The following is a 16,883-nucleotide window of genomic DNA, read 5'->3' on the forward strand; positions in this document are numbered from 1 at the left end:
TTCTAAAACCTTAAGTATTATTCCTCTCCTCTTTCCATTGATTTTCCTCTAGAAATTTTCCCAGAAAGATAACTGGTTCTTTCAGAATTCAGTTGATTCAACTTAGTACAAAACTTTTAGCTAATATAAGAATCTACTAGCTATTGTTAGGACACGTATGTAAAAACAAAATCCTGAATTTCAAAGAAACACATCAAAACAAGTTCATTCTATTTATTACCAACTGTATTTGAACTCAGTATTCAAGACCTGACGTATCTATAATTAAAAAAGTAACATCTTACAATATAGTGGCTATATTAGTTGGCTTGGGCTCCCATAACAAACTACCATAGTCTGGGTGGCTTAAGCAACAGGAATTTATTTGGTTTCAGTTCTGGAGACCAGAAGTCCAAGACCAAGGTGCCAGCATGGCTGGTATCTGGTGAGAGCTCTCCCCTAGGCTGCAGACACCCACCTTCCCGCTGCGTGCTCACGTGGCCTCTCCTGGGTGTGTGCCCACGGAGAGGGGAATTCGGTGTCTCTCCCTCTTTTTAAGGACACCAATCCTATCAGACAAGGACCAACCTCATAACCTCATCTAACCCTAATTACCTGCCAAAACCCAATCTCCAGATACCATCACACTGAGGATTAGGGCTTAAACATATGAATTTGGGGGCATACAAACCTTCAGTCTGTAACAGTAGGTTAAGCAGTATGTTAGTAGATTTGTTAATAAATAAGAAAGTTGAGACACCATCCATGCCCTGAAAAATGGCAATATCTTTCTAGTGAGGAAACAGAACGGTACTTGGGCATACTTGTTAGCAAAGTTTAATTTAAAAAAACATCAAATTTTGAAAACTTAGACTACAGAAGTATTCTCAAAATCAGTTTTCCTATCATTGTTTTGTGACTCAGATTATCGGATTTATGGCAGTAAAATATCAAAATAAAATCATCTGAATAATATTATTGTGATATATCTCAGGTTTTTATACCCAAGCTTTATTTTGAAAGTTTAAACTGTATGTATGAATATTTTCCAGAGTCAAACCCACCAATAATTTTAAATTGGTTAATGCAAATTTTAAATGACCTTCAGTTCTTCTTACTGTAAAAAAATCTTTACAGGTTTCAATAGTGCCTTTACAAATTATGAAATTATACATAGTATCCTCACATACGATAGTAGGACACAGTGATATCCTCTAGTCTTAATTACAGGAAAAGTATAGACAACTGTAAGGCTTAGCTTTACTGTTTTATAAATGAACCAATAAAGCTCATTTCAGTGAAATGAGCACACGCTTTTCATAAATTAAAATAAATCTCACATGGTAAAGTAGCCATTTTCAAAATTAATTTAATTACATGTTTAAAGTTTAATTACATTTAATTAAGCATTTAAGTTTAATATGAAATAAATGCATTATCAGTTAACAACTATGAAATGAAATACTGCCTTGATAATTAAAATCTATAAATTTTCCTATTCTGTGCAAAACTGCTAGTTTTCAAAAAATATTCTGAAAAAATATATTTTAAAGCCAAAGGACTAGACCCTCACAGCCGATCAACGTGTAATTCTCCCGGCACCCAGCCTCGTGGGCTGTCCGTGTGCTGCACAGTCAGTGGAGGCAGCCCGGGGCAGAGGAGAGCAGAGGTTTTGCAGACATGGGTTTGGGTGTTAGCTTAGTCACGTACAGCCTACGACAGCGGGAAAGCTACCTCAAGTTTCCTACAAAATGGGGACAGTATTACATCTCTCGGAGGGTTGTCTGGAGGATTAAATGAGATATCCCATGGTCGAATGCCTGGAACAGTGCCCGACAGGGAACAGGTATTCAACAAACGTTCATTCCTTCCTCCCTTTAGCTGCTGAATGAATGAAAAAAACCTTGTACTTTCTGGCTTAAAAAAGTTTTATCCTTAAAATATATTTTTAATTACAAAAGTAAGATCATATTATTCTCATTTACTTACATCATACTTAATGTACATTTTACATTTTTCATTTGCCTAAGCACTCCATGAATGGAGGCAGCACAGCATTATTGCTAATCCAGGTTTCTAAGTCAGAAAGAAAGGACTTTGATTCTGGGTTCCACCATTCACTGCCTGGGAAATCATGGAAAATTTATTTTGACCTATTTCCCAAACGTGTATGTATATGGATGTCTGGTTTAGTGAATGGCAAAATCAGGAACTAGTACAGTATAATCAATACAATCATTCAAACTTAACAACAAATTAGTGATGTAGGTACGACAGGTGGTATTCTGCCCCCCTTCCCCATTTTTCACAGGAGGATATTTATTTTCACTGAATTTAAGGGACTCACCCAAGTTTTACAGTAGGATGGACTCAGTATCAGAACTCAGATTTTTAAATTTCTTTATCAGTGCTCTTTCCTCCATAACACAGGAAGGTAAAGGCGAAAGACACCAAAATCTTCTGAAGCAGTAAAGCAAAATGAAATAGAGAGGGATCTGACTTACGTTAATCCTGGCTCTACCACTTAATAGTTGAGCCTCAGATAACCTGCTTCTGTGAACCTCAGTATCTTCTTCTGGAAAACAGAATATATACTTTTTTTTCCTGGAAGACTGGCCCTGAGCTAACATCTGTGCCTATCTTCCTTTACTTTCTATGTGGGACGCCACCACAGCATGGCTTGATGAGCAGTGTGCAGGCTTGTGCCCAGGATCTGAACCCACGAACCCTGGGCTGCTGAAGTGGAGTGCGTAAACTTAACCACTACACCACTTGGCTGGCCCTGGAATACAGGCTTTCACAGAGTTGGGAGAAGGATTATACTAGATAACAAATGTAGAGTGCACAGCAGCGGGACCCACACTTGGCAGTCGTGCATCAGTGGCAGCTGTTGGTGCTAAGGCAGCATGCAAGGACCACTTTTGGTAAGTCTCCAGCCAAAGACTGGAGAACATCACAGCAAAGTGAAGAATGTTTGTTTTCTTTAAACAGTTTTAATAAAAATAAATAGGATAGTCTTCACTAAATTCTCAGGTAATATTTCTGGAAAAGAGACTCTAGATTTTTAAGTCATTTCAGTTCACAACTTCCTGTCTATTAAATCACTATTTAATAACTCATCTTACTTTTAAACTAATGGTTTTACAGTATGAAAGAAAGCAGAGCCAACAGCCTTTTCCATGGATTTCCTTCCCTTGATCCCACTGCAATAAAAATTGAAATGAAATATTCTTAACACTTTATAAATTATTCGATGTCAAATACTGTAATTTTCAGAGTTTGGCCATGATAAAGTCAGTAGCACTATAGACATGTTGTGTTGGTTTAATACTTAAAACTCTTCATTGTAAAACTCAAACCCTAAATTCCCTTTAGTCACCTGAAAAACTACAGATTGTTTTATTTACAGCACAACTAGAAATAGAAAGCCTTAATAAATAAAATATTGGAAAACATACACTTGTTTACTTTCTGAAAGAGCACTTATGGAAAAACATGGGGCAACAGCACTACTTTACGCCATTTTCACTGCTCTTCTTATCAATAAGTAATACTTGGGTATCCACTTGCACTTAGGGCTGAAAGATCCTGATTTAGAATCATTCCACATTTTCTTGAAAATAAAAACAGCAGGTATTGTAAAGTTGGTATCCAGACTTTTCAAGTCACAAATTAACAGTAATGGCAAGCCAACAGTTACAGGACCAGAAAAAAAAATACCACATATAATGAAATAATATAAAACACACACAATTAAGGTTATAGATTATGTGGAAAACTAACACTGATTATTAGGATATGTACCTTTAGTATGCCTTCTTCCAAAAGACGTGGTAAAAATGCATCCATTAATCTTTGAAACCACAATTGAGCCATTAACTTACCAGGATTCTACACTAAGAGTTGAAGATATTTTTTCTGGAAGAAAAAATCCATGCCACTTTGAAGCCTCAATTAGTTCCTGCGGTATCCTTTTTGATGCATCATAATAGTGACCGAATATTGAAGATGATATTGGTCCAACCTGTTAAGAAAACCCGCATTCGTTGCTAAAAAATTAGTTTTTTTAAAACTACAATTTATTCTTCCTACATTCAGCAAAACACTGATATATTTATACATTTTAATGCTAATAAGGAAGAGCGGATATACACAGACTTATTAAATTTCAAAGAAGCACACAAGTGTTGTTATTTTAAATTCTCAGTGATTAGAAAGCAACCCTTTCATCTTCTATGTTTCTTCACTCCTGGGGAAGAACCTGGTGGTTCCCTAAGTTTGATAGGAATTTAGACACTTCTTTGCTTTTTTACTATACTGTATACCTTCCTAAGTTCAAAAATTTAATATACATAAGTCTTAATGTAAGGATTTCAGGTTTTAATGACAAATTAAATATGCAGTTGCTAAGAACTAATGAAAAGTTAAGCCAAATTAAGTCACTGGTGAGGGGCCCAAAAGAAACTAGCTATTTTAAATATACTAAACAGAGCATCATTTTAAAACACGATTCTCACAAGACAGTGTGTATATATATTCAAATTTTCTTACAAACTTAAAATTAGGCTTATAGTATAAAATGCACTAGGTACTCCAGATGGGAACAAGGCATATGATAAAGCGGGAGAATATACATAAGCTACATTAGATAAATCAGAAATCTGGCACAGTCGTTATTAGTTCATTGATAATTTCTCTTTTGTGTTCTCTACTAACAATTTCTCCAACAAATTATTTTTCTCATAAGAAACTAATAACTACTGAAGCTGAATTTATTTACATAGGATAGTAAAAGCCCAGGACTGTAACATTCTTACTATAATTATATTGCTTTGAATGGACTTGGGCTGATTTCTTTCATTCAGCACATCAGAAATATACAGACACCTCTAACTAAAGCTGAACTACTAACAGATTCCACTTGGCAATAACTCTAATGAAATCTCTGATCTAAATTTACATAGTTTCCACTGTCCTGAATACTACAAGACAGACAAATTTCAGAACATTCAACAAAACTAGGTGATCTGCAAAAATTAAAAAACTATCCACAGCAGGTTCCTAACGTAGTTTACTAAGTAACTGACAACTCTGTAGTTTAGATAAGAGGCATTTGCTTGACACTACATATTTGCATCTGAAGACTTCAAGGACTCATGTTCTTAAATTTAATGCCTACAAACATGAAATTACACAGTTACACAGAATAAAAAACTGTGATGTCTAACAGAAATATTATTCTCAGATTCATAGTCTGTGGGTTCGACATTTATTTTCTAAATAAAATGACTGTTCATCCCTCCATAAGGCACTATTTATTTTCAGCAATGAAGAGACCTATCAATTTGCTCAATCTAATCTTTTCAATACAACATATCCAGAAGTATGTTTCCCAAAACACCATTTATCTACTGACCATGAAAGTACTGAAAAATAAATTATGTGACATTAAAATATGTTTCTTAAGAGTAGGGTGTAAAGTTTTTAAACATAAAGTTATTAGTCTAAAGCAATTTAACTAAGGTCTGTTCTTTGGCCTATAATCTATTCTTTATCCGGATTATAGTTCAGAATGTTTCTACTGCAATCTCTGCTAGAGCTCATCTTTTTACTGTGTAAGTCCAAGCCCCCTTAATGTTTTAGAAAGGCCTTGACTAACTGAACTTTGATCTGATGTCTTCATTGAGAAAAACACCAGGTTGCCCATTTCAGATGCAAATCCTCCTAAGGCCCAATAGAATTTAGTAAAGACAGCAAAAAAGAAGAAACAAGAAGTTTCCAGGATCCTCTTTGAGAATCCTGGGGCACACTGGTGTCCTTAATCCACGCTGCTGCATGGATTAAGGTAGGTGATAACCTTTCCTGGTTCAAAAGAATAAGCAGAGTGCCTACAAACTGGGTGGAGACCAGGATTTGGTAATAATAAAACACCATGCAATAAAAGCTTGGTCTATGTCAGAGCCTCTGAAAAGGCATCAATGTACCACATTCCCAGGCCTAGTAGGGAAGCTTGCAAAGGCCTACCTGAATCAAACAAGCATGAATAATCTATTTTAGCAGACAGGCCATGGGGAGAGAGGAAGAAAGAGAGACTTTCACTTCTTTTAAGTTTGACTTAATAAATTTATTAGTGGACTGAAGGTTCTTGAAGTCCTATGCACGCAGAGAAATACGCTAAATCGCCAAGAAGCAAAGCATGCTTTCTAAGTTGCCATCTCTATTACTGTTTCTAATTATAATATTAATGTGATAGAAATCTCAGATCTGGGATGAATCAAGACCGAAAATTGATTTCATGCTGGGACAGTTAACATATAGAACACAAATAATTCGTTAAAACCTAAAAATAAATTTGGAAGCTTTTCTTATTATAATTAAGTTACTAATTTTTTTCAGAAATTAAGATTAGCTATGGCAACTAAAATATTCACAAGGTAGACAGTAAGAATTTTATTAATGATGAAAAACTTTAATCCTTCAATAAAAAATGAAAATGAAAAATAAATATACTTTTACAGGAAAAAACAATTTTGTAAGTTTTCTACTCTAGACATAGCATTAACATATAATCAGATTTTTGAAGCGCTGTGAAATCTTTTGCGGCCTAGAATTATAAAACAAGGACTTACAGTATTTCCTCTAAAAAAATAACTAAATGCTTTAAATCTAATAATACTATTACTCCATGAAAAACTGTCAACTCCACAAAAAAACAGAACTATTTAAAAAAATAAAACTACCATCAATAACTAGCCATTTACTCAGTTTGATAAGAACATGGTGCTTTAGTTTTCCATTATGCAAACTTCTACTTCACATTCGTAAAGTACCTTTAACACTGTCAACATGGAAGAGTAATAGAGAATGGCACAGTAAAAATTTACCATGCTAATGGAAAATGAACTCTGATGCCAGGCCAGGAGGAGCACAGAGCAACAAAACAATACCACCCTCTCCTTCAGTGTGTCAGAAAGAACCAAACTTTGAGACAAAAGCTGCACCACAAATAAACAGTCTAAATAAGACATTTTCTTTTACTGTTATCATTTCTTGTTTCTCAGGGTGGTGTAACAAAGCAAGAATCCACATGGTTACTAAACCACTTTGAGCTCAGTTCAACCACCAGAAATTGGAGCTAAAATAACAGCAATTTCACTAGGCCACTGTGAGAATCTAACGCAACAGTGGTGATGAATATTTTGTAAATTGTAAAGCACTACAGAAATGTTATTATTATTCCTGTGTCATGATTCACTAGAGAATCAGAAGGCCCATCTCTATCCTTTGTAATTCTATTGCCTTATTGTCGTCACCTACAACATGCACACATCCATCAGAGGACTGTTGTGGCTGAAGCACTGAGACAGAAAGCCACAGTATGTAATGAGGATTTAATGTAATCAAGATCTAACACACGGTCATGAATCACTGGAGCCATTGTGGGCCTTGGTGCTGGAGCTCTACAGTACTGAAGAAATGAAGTCTCAGAATGCGCTGTAGGCTAGCAATTCTTGGGGTGAAGAGGGAACAGGGTTTGATGACCAGATGGGGAAGAAGAGGGCATGTCCACCTGGGAGAGAGAACCAAATCACAGGATGAGGGATGGGGACTTTTTAAAACTACACCCTCCCTCCAAGTGGAAGAAGTGCTTGCTTTATGCTCTGCTGAGCTGTTGTTACTGACTTACATGTGCACATTCTTGTCCTCTTCTGCATTTCCTAAGTGGGAATATGACTACATGCTTAGGACCTGGTGACAACTTATATTAAAAGGCATTTCTGATAATCGACACGGCTAGTCTTCGACTATTTGTTTAATCTTTATTCATAATGGTGTTAACTATATTTTGTCCCAAGTAAAATAAAGAAAAGCCAGAGTTTTGTTGTTTTTAAAGTGGTAATAGCAAAGTAGAGTCTGAACTTACAAAGCAGAGGATGATGAGAGCCCACCAAAGTCTACCAGTCTTGACAAATCACCATACGCAAGATCTCTGTGACAGGTGAATATACATGCTGCTGACATTTCAGAGAAATGCAAAGAGGCCAGAAGAAGGTTCTATTTTCTAAACTTGACAGAACTCACTTGTAAATACCAGTTAACTTAACTTTGACCACTGGGTGTTAATTCAAAATAAACTATTATTTTATTTGTATTAATTAATGTAACTTAAGTCAGTTTCACAATTATTCACATACTATAGAATTCATTCACTATGTATTCAACAAATCACTATTGAGCAGCCACGATATGCCAGTAAAACAGAAGTCAAAGTCCCTCTTCTCACTAAGCTCTCATTCTGGTAGGACAAGGCAGATGCTGTACTGTCTGCCTGGAGATAATAAGTGCCCTGAAGGAAAAGAAGACGGTGAAAGGAGATGATACAGAGAGCAGTTTTATTTTACACAGAGCGACCAAGGAAGACATTCCTGATGAAGTGATATTTTAGCAAAGACCTGAAGAAACGGGACAGTAAGTCACCTAGGAAAGATCACTCTAAGAATCACAACTTTTCAAACCTAGAACACTAAGCACTGGGTTTGTGCGTTAATATGGAACCTCTGAGAGGTTTGCTCCAAAAGATAATCAAAGGAGACACCCCACACTCTATAAGGAAGAACAGAATAAGCTGTGCACTTCTACCTAGAAGGGGCAGGCAGACCACCTACAATTACAATACATAAAGAAACAATGAATTATAAAAAAACAAAGAACTTTCTCCCCAACTTTAAACTGATTTCATAACAAGCAGTAAGAAAAACGGCTTAAATTTCAGCTACTTGCATTTTCATTGACAATTTCACTTGAAGAATGTTAGTGACCAATGAAAAGACCAAAATCTAGTTGAGATAGGAGTGAAAATAAAGGAAATGAAGACACAAGTGACGTACATAGTCTAAAACTGAATTGGCATATTGTCTTCACAAAAAAGCTAAATGTAGGGGCTGGCCCCGTGGCCGAGTGGTTAAGTTCGCGCACTCCGCTGCAGGCGGCCCAGTGTTTCGTTGGTTCGAATCCTGGGCGCAGACATGGCACTGCTCATCAAACCACGCTGAGGCAGCGTCCCACATGCCACAACTAGAAGGACCCACAACGAAGAATATACAACTATGTACCAGGGGGCTTTGGAAAGGAAAAAAATAAAATCTTAAAAAAAAAAAAAAAAGTTAAATGTAACTTAGAGCTTATGTTCATTATTGACTCTGAACATACCAGTAGAAAAGTTAAAATACGGTCACCCTCTACAAAAGAGTCACCACTAAGCCCACTTACTTAAATGAATCTGCCAGATCAAAGACATGAAGTTCTCTGCTATTAGAGTTCTCAAGTGCTAGTCCTACATTCCTTGTCTGTTTTAATCTGTGTCACTCATCTCACACTTTCCTGAGCAGAACAACTACATTTATTCTGGCTCCTGGTATCCAGTTCTCAATCACATCCAAAAGCTAGGCTATGCCTGCAATGACTTCTGATGACACAGAGCTTCCTTTTAGTTTTTAATACAGATTTATGGTATTCTACCATACACAGACACCATAATTTCTTTAATTAGTTGCTTACTGATGGACATTTAGGTTATGCCCAATCTTTTGTTATTAAAAAATATGGCGCATAAATAGCTCATATATATTTCATTTTACACCTGAGAAAATACACTTGTCATGTAAATTTCCAAAATGATCAAAGGGTATATGTTTTTGTAACTTGGAAGGATACTACTAAATTACCCTCCACAGAAGTTTCCCACTAGCAAAGTCTGAGACTACTAATTTCCCTCATCTTTGCTGATTTAGCATCTTACCAACATTTTAGACTATCAACAATCTGATAAGAGAAAAAGGGAAAGTCAGCGTAGTTTTAATTTGTACTTCTCTTACTGTAACAGAAATTGGGCATCTGCTTTTATATGTTTAAGGGCCACCTAAATTTCCTTTTCATGTTTTGCCTGTTTTTTAAAATTGAGTTGGTAGACTATTCCTTATTCATTTTAGAAGTCCTTTATATACAGGGAAAATTTATTCCTTATTTTACTCTTTGAGTTGAAATATCCTCTCCGCAGTTTATAGTTTGCTCACAGTTATTTAAATCACAGCTTAAAAATTGGGGCCAGCCCAGTGGCATAGTGGTTAAGCTCGTGCGTTCCACTTCAGTGGTCTGGGGTTCACAGGTTTGGATCCCAGGTGTGGACCTACGCCCTGCTTATCAGGCCATGCTGTGGTAGGCATCCCTCATATAAAGTAGAGGAAGACAGACATGCATCTTAGCTCAGGGCCAGTCTTTCTCAGCAAAAAGAGGAGGATTGGCAGCAGTCAGCTCAGGGCTAATCTTCCTCATCAAAGAAAAGAAAGAAGAAGAAAAAATCATACTATTCAAATAGCTTTCCCATCTGAATTAGAATAATTTACCATTGCTTAATACACACATATTACAACATATTTTAAACTTGGTACACAGCTGACGCTTAAATCAATATATGTGACAATGAATAAATACATTTATCATTCACTAAAGATTTACTATCTGGGCATTAACATAGGTGCTGGAGATACAAGAGAAAGTGAGACAAACTTTCTGCCCTCATAGAGAATTCTGTCTGCTGGAGGAGAGAGTTAGACTAACAACTATAATACAATGTATAGAAGAACTTTAAAATACATGAAGTGCTATGGAAATGATAATTAAGGACCGCATAATTAAGTATGGAAAGCTGTCAGAGGTAGGAACATTCGCACTTGGAGAAGGATGAGCTGGTGAATAAGGAAGTGGAAAGCGTTACCAGCAGAAGCATAAGCCACTCGACAGGAGCAGTTCTCATGGCAGGAAGGCATGTGGCCTTTTATACGTACACACAGAACTCTGGGAGGACACTGGGAGAGGAGGCTGGGCTTAGGCTGTACAGGTCTTGCATACAATTGTGAGAAGTTTCTATCGCAAACTGCAACTTCACATCCTGACTCTCATTGACTGGCAGTGCCCACCCAGAACACTGCAGAGAATTCTACGGCTGTGCCTAAGCCGGGCAGGGGGGCACTCTGATTAACAGTCGGCTGGCATTGGTGGGGGGCAGGGGAAACAGGAAACTGAATCCACGTGTGCAGCTGAGAAGTACTGTGAACACACCTCTGTCCTCAGGAAACGTAACATGGACGTCCCTGGGGATGATCAGAGAAGGGTGGACTATGGGAATCGTGTCTTACTCAGACGGAATTTCCCTCTCTTTTTTTTACCAGTATGATAATGTCTGGTAGATATTAAACTTCTCTGAAAAACAAATGAAGCAAACAATCAAATGAGGGAGCTAATAAAAGAACAGAGCCTTCACTAGGAGCAGAGTTCATGAGCTTCAGTGGGGAGACTCACTGACATCTGTTACTAGGCTATCCTGGATAGGTGAGGTTACCAAATAGCTGAGTTTGAAAGTGTAATGGCTGAAATGTATAGAAATAAAAATAGTAGTTTCAGAGAACCAACATTCTCCTTGAATATTTACATGTAATCATCGAATTTTCTTTTCATTTTCCTGAGGAAGATTCACCCTGAGCTAACATCTGAGTGGTGCAGGTCCACGTGTGGAAACTGAACCCGGGCTGCTAAAGCAGAGCACACTGAACTTACCATGAGGCCACAGGGTTGGCCACAGGAATGGTTTAATTAGTTCTTACTCTGGCTTGCAACACAAGAATATAAGATTCTCTATAAAGATTATGAAAGAAATAAAATAATCTATTTTGGTAAAAAAATAATTTGCCATAATTTTATTTTCAAGAAATACCATCTTGATAAAATACTCTACAAAAGAAATATCTAGTTATTTAAATAAATATACATTGTATTGCCTTTAAAGAATCATACAAGAGATTTTATAAAACGAAACAAATACATTTTCAAATTTTAGAAATAGTTTGAAAGTTGACTTGCCTCCATCTTGGGTAATAACTGGTAACGCCAAGCTATTTTCATCTTAATGTTAGATTCTGGTGTTTTATGACTACATACGTCTTCATCAACTTCTTTTTTACAATTATCATTAAGTAATGGTGCAGGAAGTTCCTAAGAAAACAAAATGACACATTATTTAGCATCTGTGGTAAAAAAAAAGTGACAATTTTCTTAAATCACAACATTAGCAATACTAGAACTTACCAACATATTAAAACTTGATGCCTTAAAATTGATTCAAGCATAAAGTCATGACAGTATAGATATTTCTAAAACTGAGAAAAAGGGTATATACAATATTAAATGTGAAGTTTAGCAATGAACTAGAATCTAAATATTCAAATTTTCATACTAACAAAAATCAAATGCTATTGCAACAAGAGGCTACGTTCATTTTCTAAAATTTATATACTTAAAGCAAAGTCTAGAATTAACAGTTACATATTACATGTAATTATCGTTATCTTTGCCACAAGGCAGAAATAAACATGTGTGTTATCTGTTTAGTAGTTTGCAATTCTAGAATTCAAAAACCTCCTTCACTGAAATAATGGGTGGAGTGACAACCGAGCACAAGGACGCGGATCTGCCTGCACCACACATCTGCCTGCACCTGGCAAGCCTGTGTCTCTTCTTTTAACAACGAAAATACAATTTAAAATCTCTGACTAAATGAACAGACACTGAATTCTAATTTTTCACCTTTTCTCCTTTGAAGGCTCACCTACTGAGTAGCTACCAAAAATGTATAGAAAACATTTTTGTGTGTGAACAGGTACTACAGAAACAACGCAAAGAAACAAGCACCTAAGTTTCCTGGAGAAGGAGAGCACAGGCAGTAACTGCGTCTTGGATCAACCAGAAGCACAAAGATAACGTGGAGCAGGGATTAGCAGACGTGATCCTACGCCACGTCCTAAATTAGTCTAAACTGCAATTTTTACTTTTCAAGATCAAATTTATTTGTGCTTAGACTCATGTCAACTAATCAGCAGGAAAACACATTAACCATCATATATTTTAGTCACCTTCTAAAAGACCTTCAAATAGATTCCCACTTTAACTTAAGCCAGCATTAGAGACTATATCACTTAAGTTTGAATCCATCATTCCTAGCAAAGCATTAGTCTCTTACAGAAATAAAGTAACTTCCTTTTCAGTGGAAATAAATACTTGTGAGGCGTCTAGCACAACACAGCATAGTGGATATGAGTTTGAATCCTGCAATCAGATTGCATGGGTCCCAGTCTTGACTTTCCATATTAGTAGCTCTGTCTGCGGTTACCCTGACCCCATCTCTGTGTCTCCACTCACCATCTGAAAGATGCAAATAACAGTATTCACTTTGCTGGGTTGTTGTAAGGAATAAGTGAGTTAAAAATGTAAAATGCAGGAGGGGGGACCAAGATGGCGGAGTGAGTGGTCTTCTTTGTCTCTCCCCCTTCGAATCTACAACTAATTGGACATTCACCGGTTAATAAAGGATAACCAGATAGCATCTCAAGACACCTGAGAGACCCGTGCTGCTATACATCAAAAGGCGGATGGACTTCCCCCCAGGAAGAGGTGGAGATAAGTGAAAACTCTCTGACCCCCGACCCCCGGACAGCCTAGTACCTGCAAGAGGCTCTCTTCCAGTGGACTCCCCCATAGCATCACCACGCACCAAGTGAGGGAGTGTGCACTCACTGGCAGAGCGACAGTGGAAACAGGTGACAACAGCCCTACCTAAGCCCCCCACGATTACACCTAAGCCCAGGGGGAAACTCCAGGGTCCCGCAGGCACCGGTATGGAAAGCCTCTGCTCGCCATTAGCAGAGAGGCACCGCCCAGCATTTGGAATGCCAGGAAGCTCCCAAAGAGCAGAATTTCCAGCAGGGCAGTAGTCTGCCAGCCACCGCCAGGCCCACGGACTCTGGCCAGTGTCCCAGACCAGGCAAGGGGCTCCCAGAGATTCCGTGGGAGTGGTGTGGGGCTGGGTGGAGCTCCAGTGGAATGGCTACGTGGCCCAGGGGGGAAGTCCAGGTTCCCACAGCAGCCTCAGTGAAAGCCTCTGCACAGCACTAGTGGAGAGGTCCCGACTGGCAATCACATGGCTGGAAGGCCCTGGGGCAAAAGTAGCACAGCTAGGTGAGCTAACCACAGACTGCAGAACATACCCATAGCTCTGCTGGGACCTATAGTGGACAAGTGTGATCTTGTGGGCTCTGTTAGGGACAAAGCGGCAATTATAGGTGATCCTGCTCCTGGCTGCTGGGAAAGCCCATAACACCGCTGCAGACCCCAAGGAGGGAGTGCATCTAGGTGGGCTGCAACAGTAGGCACCAGCAGCCTGAGGTCCCCTTGCGATTGCCCCCACAACTGAGGAGGGCCCCACAGGACCACTGTGACTATGAGGAGAAGCCCAGGTCCAGTCAGTAACAGCTGACAGGGTTCCTGGTCGGTGCAGTCTTAACAGCTGCTCCCCCACGACACCAGTTGCAACAAGTGGAAGCAGCGACTAAACTCTATCTCTATGTGGAGGCACAAATCCACACCATCAAGCAGTATGAAAAAATATATTAAATCTCCAGAACAGAAGGAAAATGACAAGTACCCAGAAAACAATCCCAAAGACAATGAAATCTATAACCTAAATGACAATCAATTCAAAACAGCCATTATTAAAAAACTCAACGAGTTAAAAGAGAATTCAAATAGACAACTCAATGAGCTCAGGAGCTATGTCACAAAAGAGCTTGATACTATAAAGAAGAACCAATTAGAAATACTGGAGATGAAGAACACAACGGAGGAGATTAAGAAAAATCTGGACTCTCTGAACAGTAGGGTAGATAATACGGAGGAGAGAATTAGCAATTTGGATGATAGGAATATAGAAATGCTGCAGACAGAGGAGGAGAGAGAACTAAGACTAAAAAGAAATGAAGAAACTCTCAGAGAATTATCTGACTCAATTAGGAGATGCAACATAAGGATTATGGGTATACCAGAGGGAAAAGAGAAGGAGAAGGGGGCAGAAAGCCTGTTCAAAGAAATAATGGCTGAGAACTTTCCAAACTTGGGAAGAGAGATGGAACTTTATGTGACAGAAGCCAATAGATCTCCAAACTTTATTAATGCAAGATGACCAAGCCCAAGGCATATAGTAGTGAAGCTAGCAAAAGTCAATGACAAAGAGAAAATACAAAGGGCAGCCAGGCAGAAGAAAATAAGTTACAAAGGAAACCCCATAAGGCTATCAGCAGATTTATCAGCAGATACCTTACAGGCTAGAAGAGATTGGAATGAAATATTCAAAACTCTGAATGACAAAAACCTGCAGCCAAGAATACTCTACCCAGTGAAAATATCCTTCAAATACGATGGAGAAATAAAAACTTTCCCAGATAAACAAAAGTTAAGGGAGTTCATTGCCACAAAACCTCCTCTTCAAGAAATGCTCAGTAAGAACCTCATACCTGAAAAATAAAAAAAAGGAAAGGGGTTACAAAATCCAGAACAAAGGAGATAAGCAGAAGGACAATAACAGAAAGTAGCAGCTCTCCATCAGAACAGGTTAGCAAAAGTTAAATAAAACATTAAAGATAAATGGAATGGAAACACCAAGAATAAATATAACCTAGTCATTTTAAACACAAACTCACAACACAAAAAAGAAGAGGAAAAAAAATCTGACAATAACAACCTAGAAAGGGAAGAGAAAAGGGATGGAATGTTTTAATTTAAGGAAATAAGAAGCTACCAGAAAAAGGACTATCTCATCTACGAGATGTGTTATACAAACCACCTGGTCACCACTAAACAAATAACAAGAATAAAGACACAAATTACAAATAAGAAGAAAGCCAATACAGAAATTTACCTACTTGAATTAGGAATCCAAAAATCATGGGACGAGAAACAAAGGAAATGCAAAAGAACCGGAAAACAAGTGATAAAACGGCAGCAGCAGGCCCCCACGTTTCAATAATCACTCTAAATGTAAATGGATTGAACTCTCTAATCAAAAGACACAGAGTGGCAAGATGGACCAAAGAACAAGATCCAACAATATGCTGCCTCCAGGAAACACATCTCAGCCCCAAAGACAAACACAGACTCAGAGTGAAGGGATGGAAGACAATACTCCAAGCTAATAATGAACAAAACAAAGCAGGTGTTGCCATACTTATATCAGACAAAGTAGACTTCACAGCAAAACAAATAAAGAGGGGCAGTATATAATGATAAAAGGCACACTCCACCAAGATGACATAACACTTATAAATATATACAAACCCAACATAGGAGCACCAAAATTTGTAAAGAAACTATTAACAAAACTAAAAGGAGACATCAACAACAATACAATAATAGTAGGGGACCTCAACACCCCATTACCACCAATGGATAGATCATCCAGACAGAAAATCAACAAGGAAATTACAGAATTAAATGAAAAATTAGAGCAGATGGGCTTAATAGATATATATAGAACACTTCATCCAAAAACAGCAGGTTACTCATTCTTCTCAGGTGTGCATGGAAGATTCTCAAGAATAGACCATATCTTGGGAAACAAAGCAAGCATCAATAAGTTCAAAAGGGTTGAAATAATATCGAGCATCTTTTTGGATCATAATGCTATGAAACTAGAAATCAACTACAAGAATAAAGCTGGGAAAGGGGCAAAAATGTGGAGACTAAACAACATGCTACTGAACAAACAATGGATTATTGAAGAAATTAAAGAAGAAATCGAATATTATCTGGAGACAAATGAAAACGAAAACACACCATACCAACTTATTTGGGATGCAGCAACGGCAGTCCTAAGAGGGAAATTCATTGCAATACAGGCTCACCTCAATAAGCAAGAAAAGTCTTACATAAACAACCTCAAATGACACCTAACATAATTAGAAAAAGAAGAACAAAGCCCAAAATCAGTAGAAGGAGGGAAATAATAAAAATTAGAGCAGAAA

The 16,883-nt window shown here is 37.8% G+C and overlaps 1 protein-coding gene across 5 annotated transcripts in view; it reads right to left on the minus strand.

Moving 5' to 3' along the window:
* Positions 1-16,883, minus strand: part of ELP4 (elongator acetyltransferase complex subunit 4) — a 238,843-nt gene that overhangs the window by 164,795 nt on the left and 57,165 nt on the right. For all 5 annotated transcript variants that reach the window (XM_046637835.1, XM_046637836.1, XM_046637840.1 and 2 more), the window contains exons 4-5: positions 11,896-12,027; positions 3,864-4,003 (exon numbers count right to left, since the gene is read on the minus strand). In XM_046637835.1, coding sequence (XP_046493791.1) covers positions 3,864-4,003; positions 11,896-12,027 — 272 coding nt within the window. The remainder of the gene's footprint in view (positions 1-3,863; positions 4,004-11,895; positions 12,028-16,883) is intronic.

The sequence above is a fragment of the Equus quagga genome, chromosome 14, assembly GCF_021613505.1.
Source record: "Equus quagga isolate Etosha38 chromosome 14, UCLA_HA_Equagga_1.0, whole genome shotgun sequence".
In the NCBI taxonomy this organism is placed as follows: Eukaryota; Metazoa; Chordata; class Mammalia; order Perissodactyla; family Equidae; genus Equus; species Equus quagga.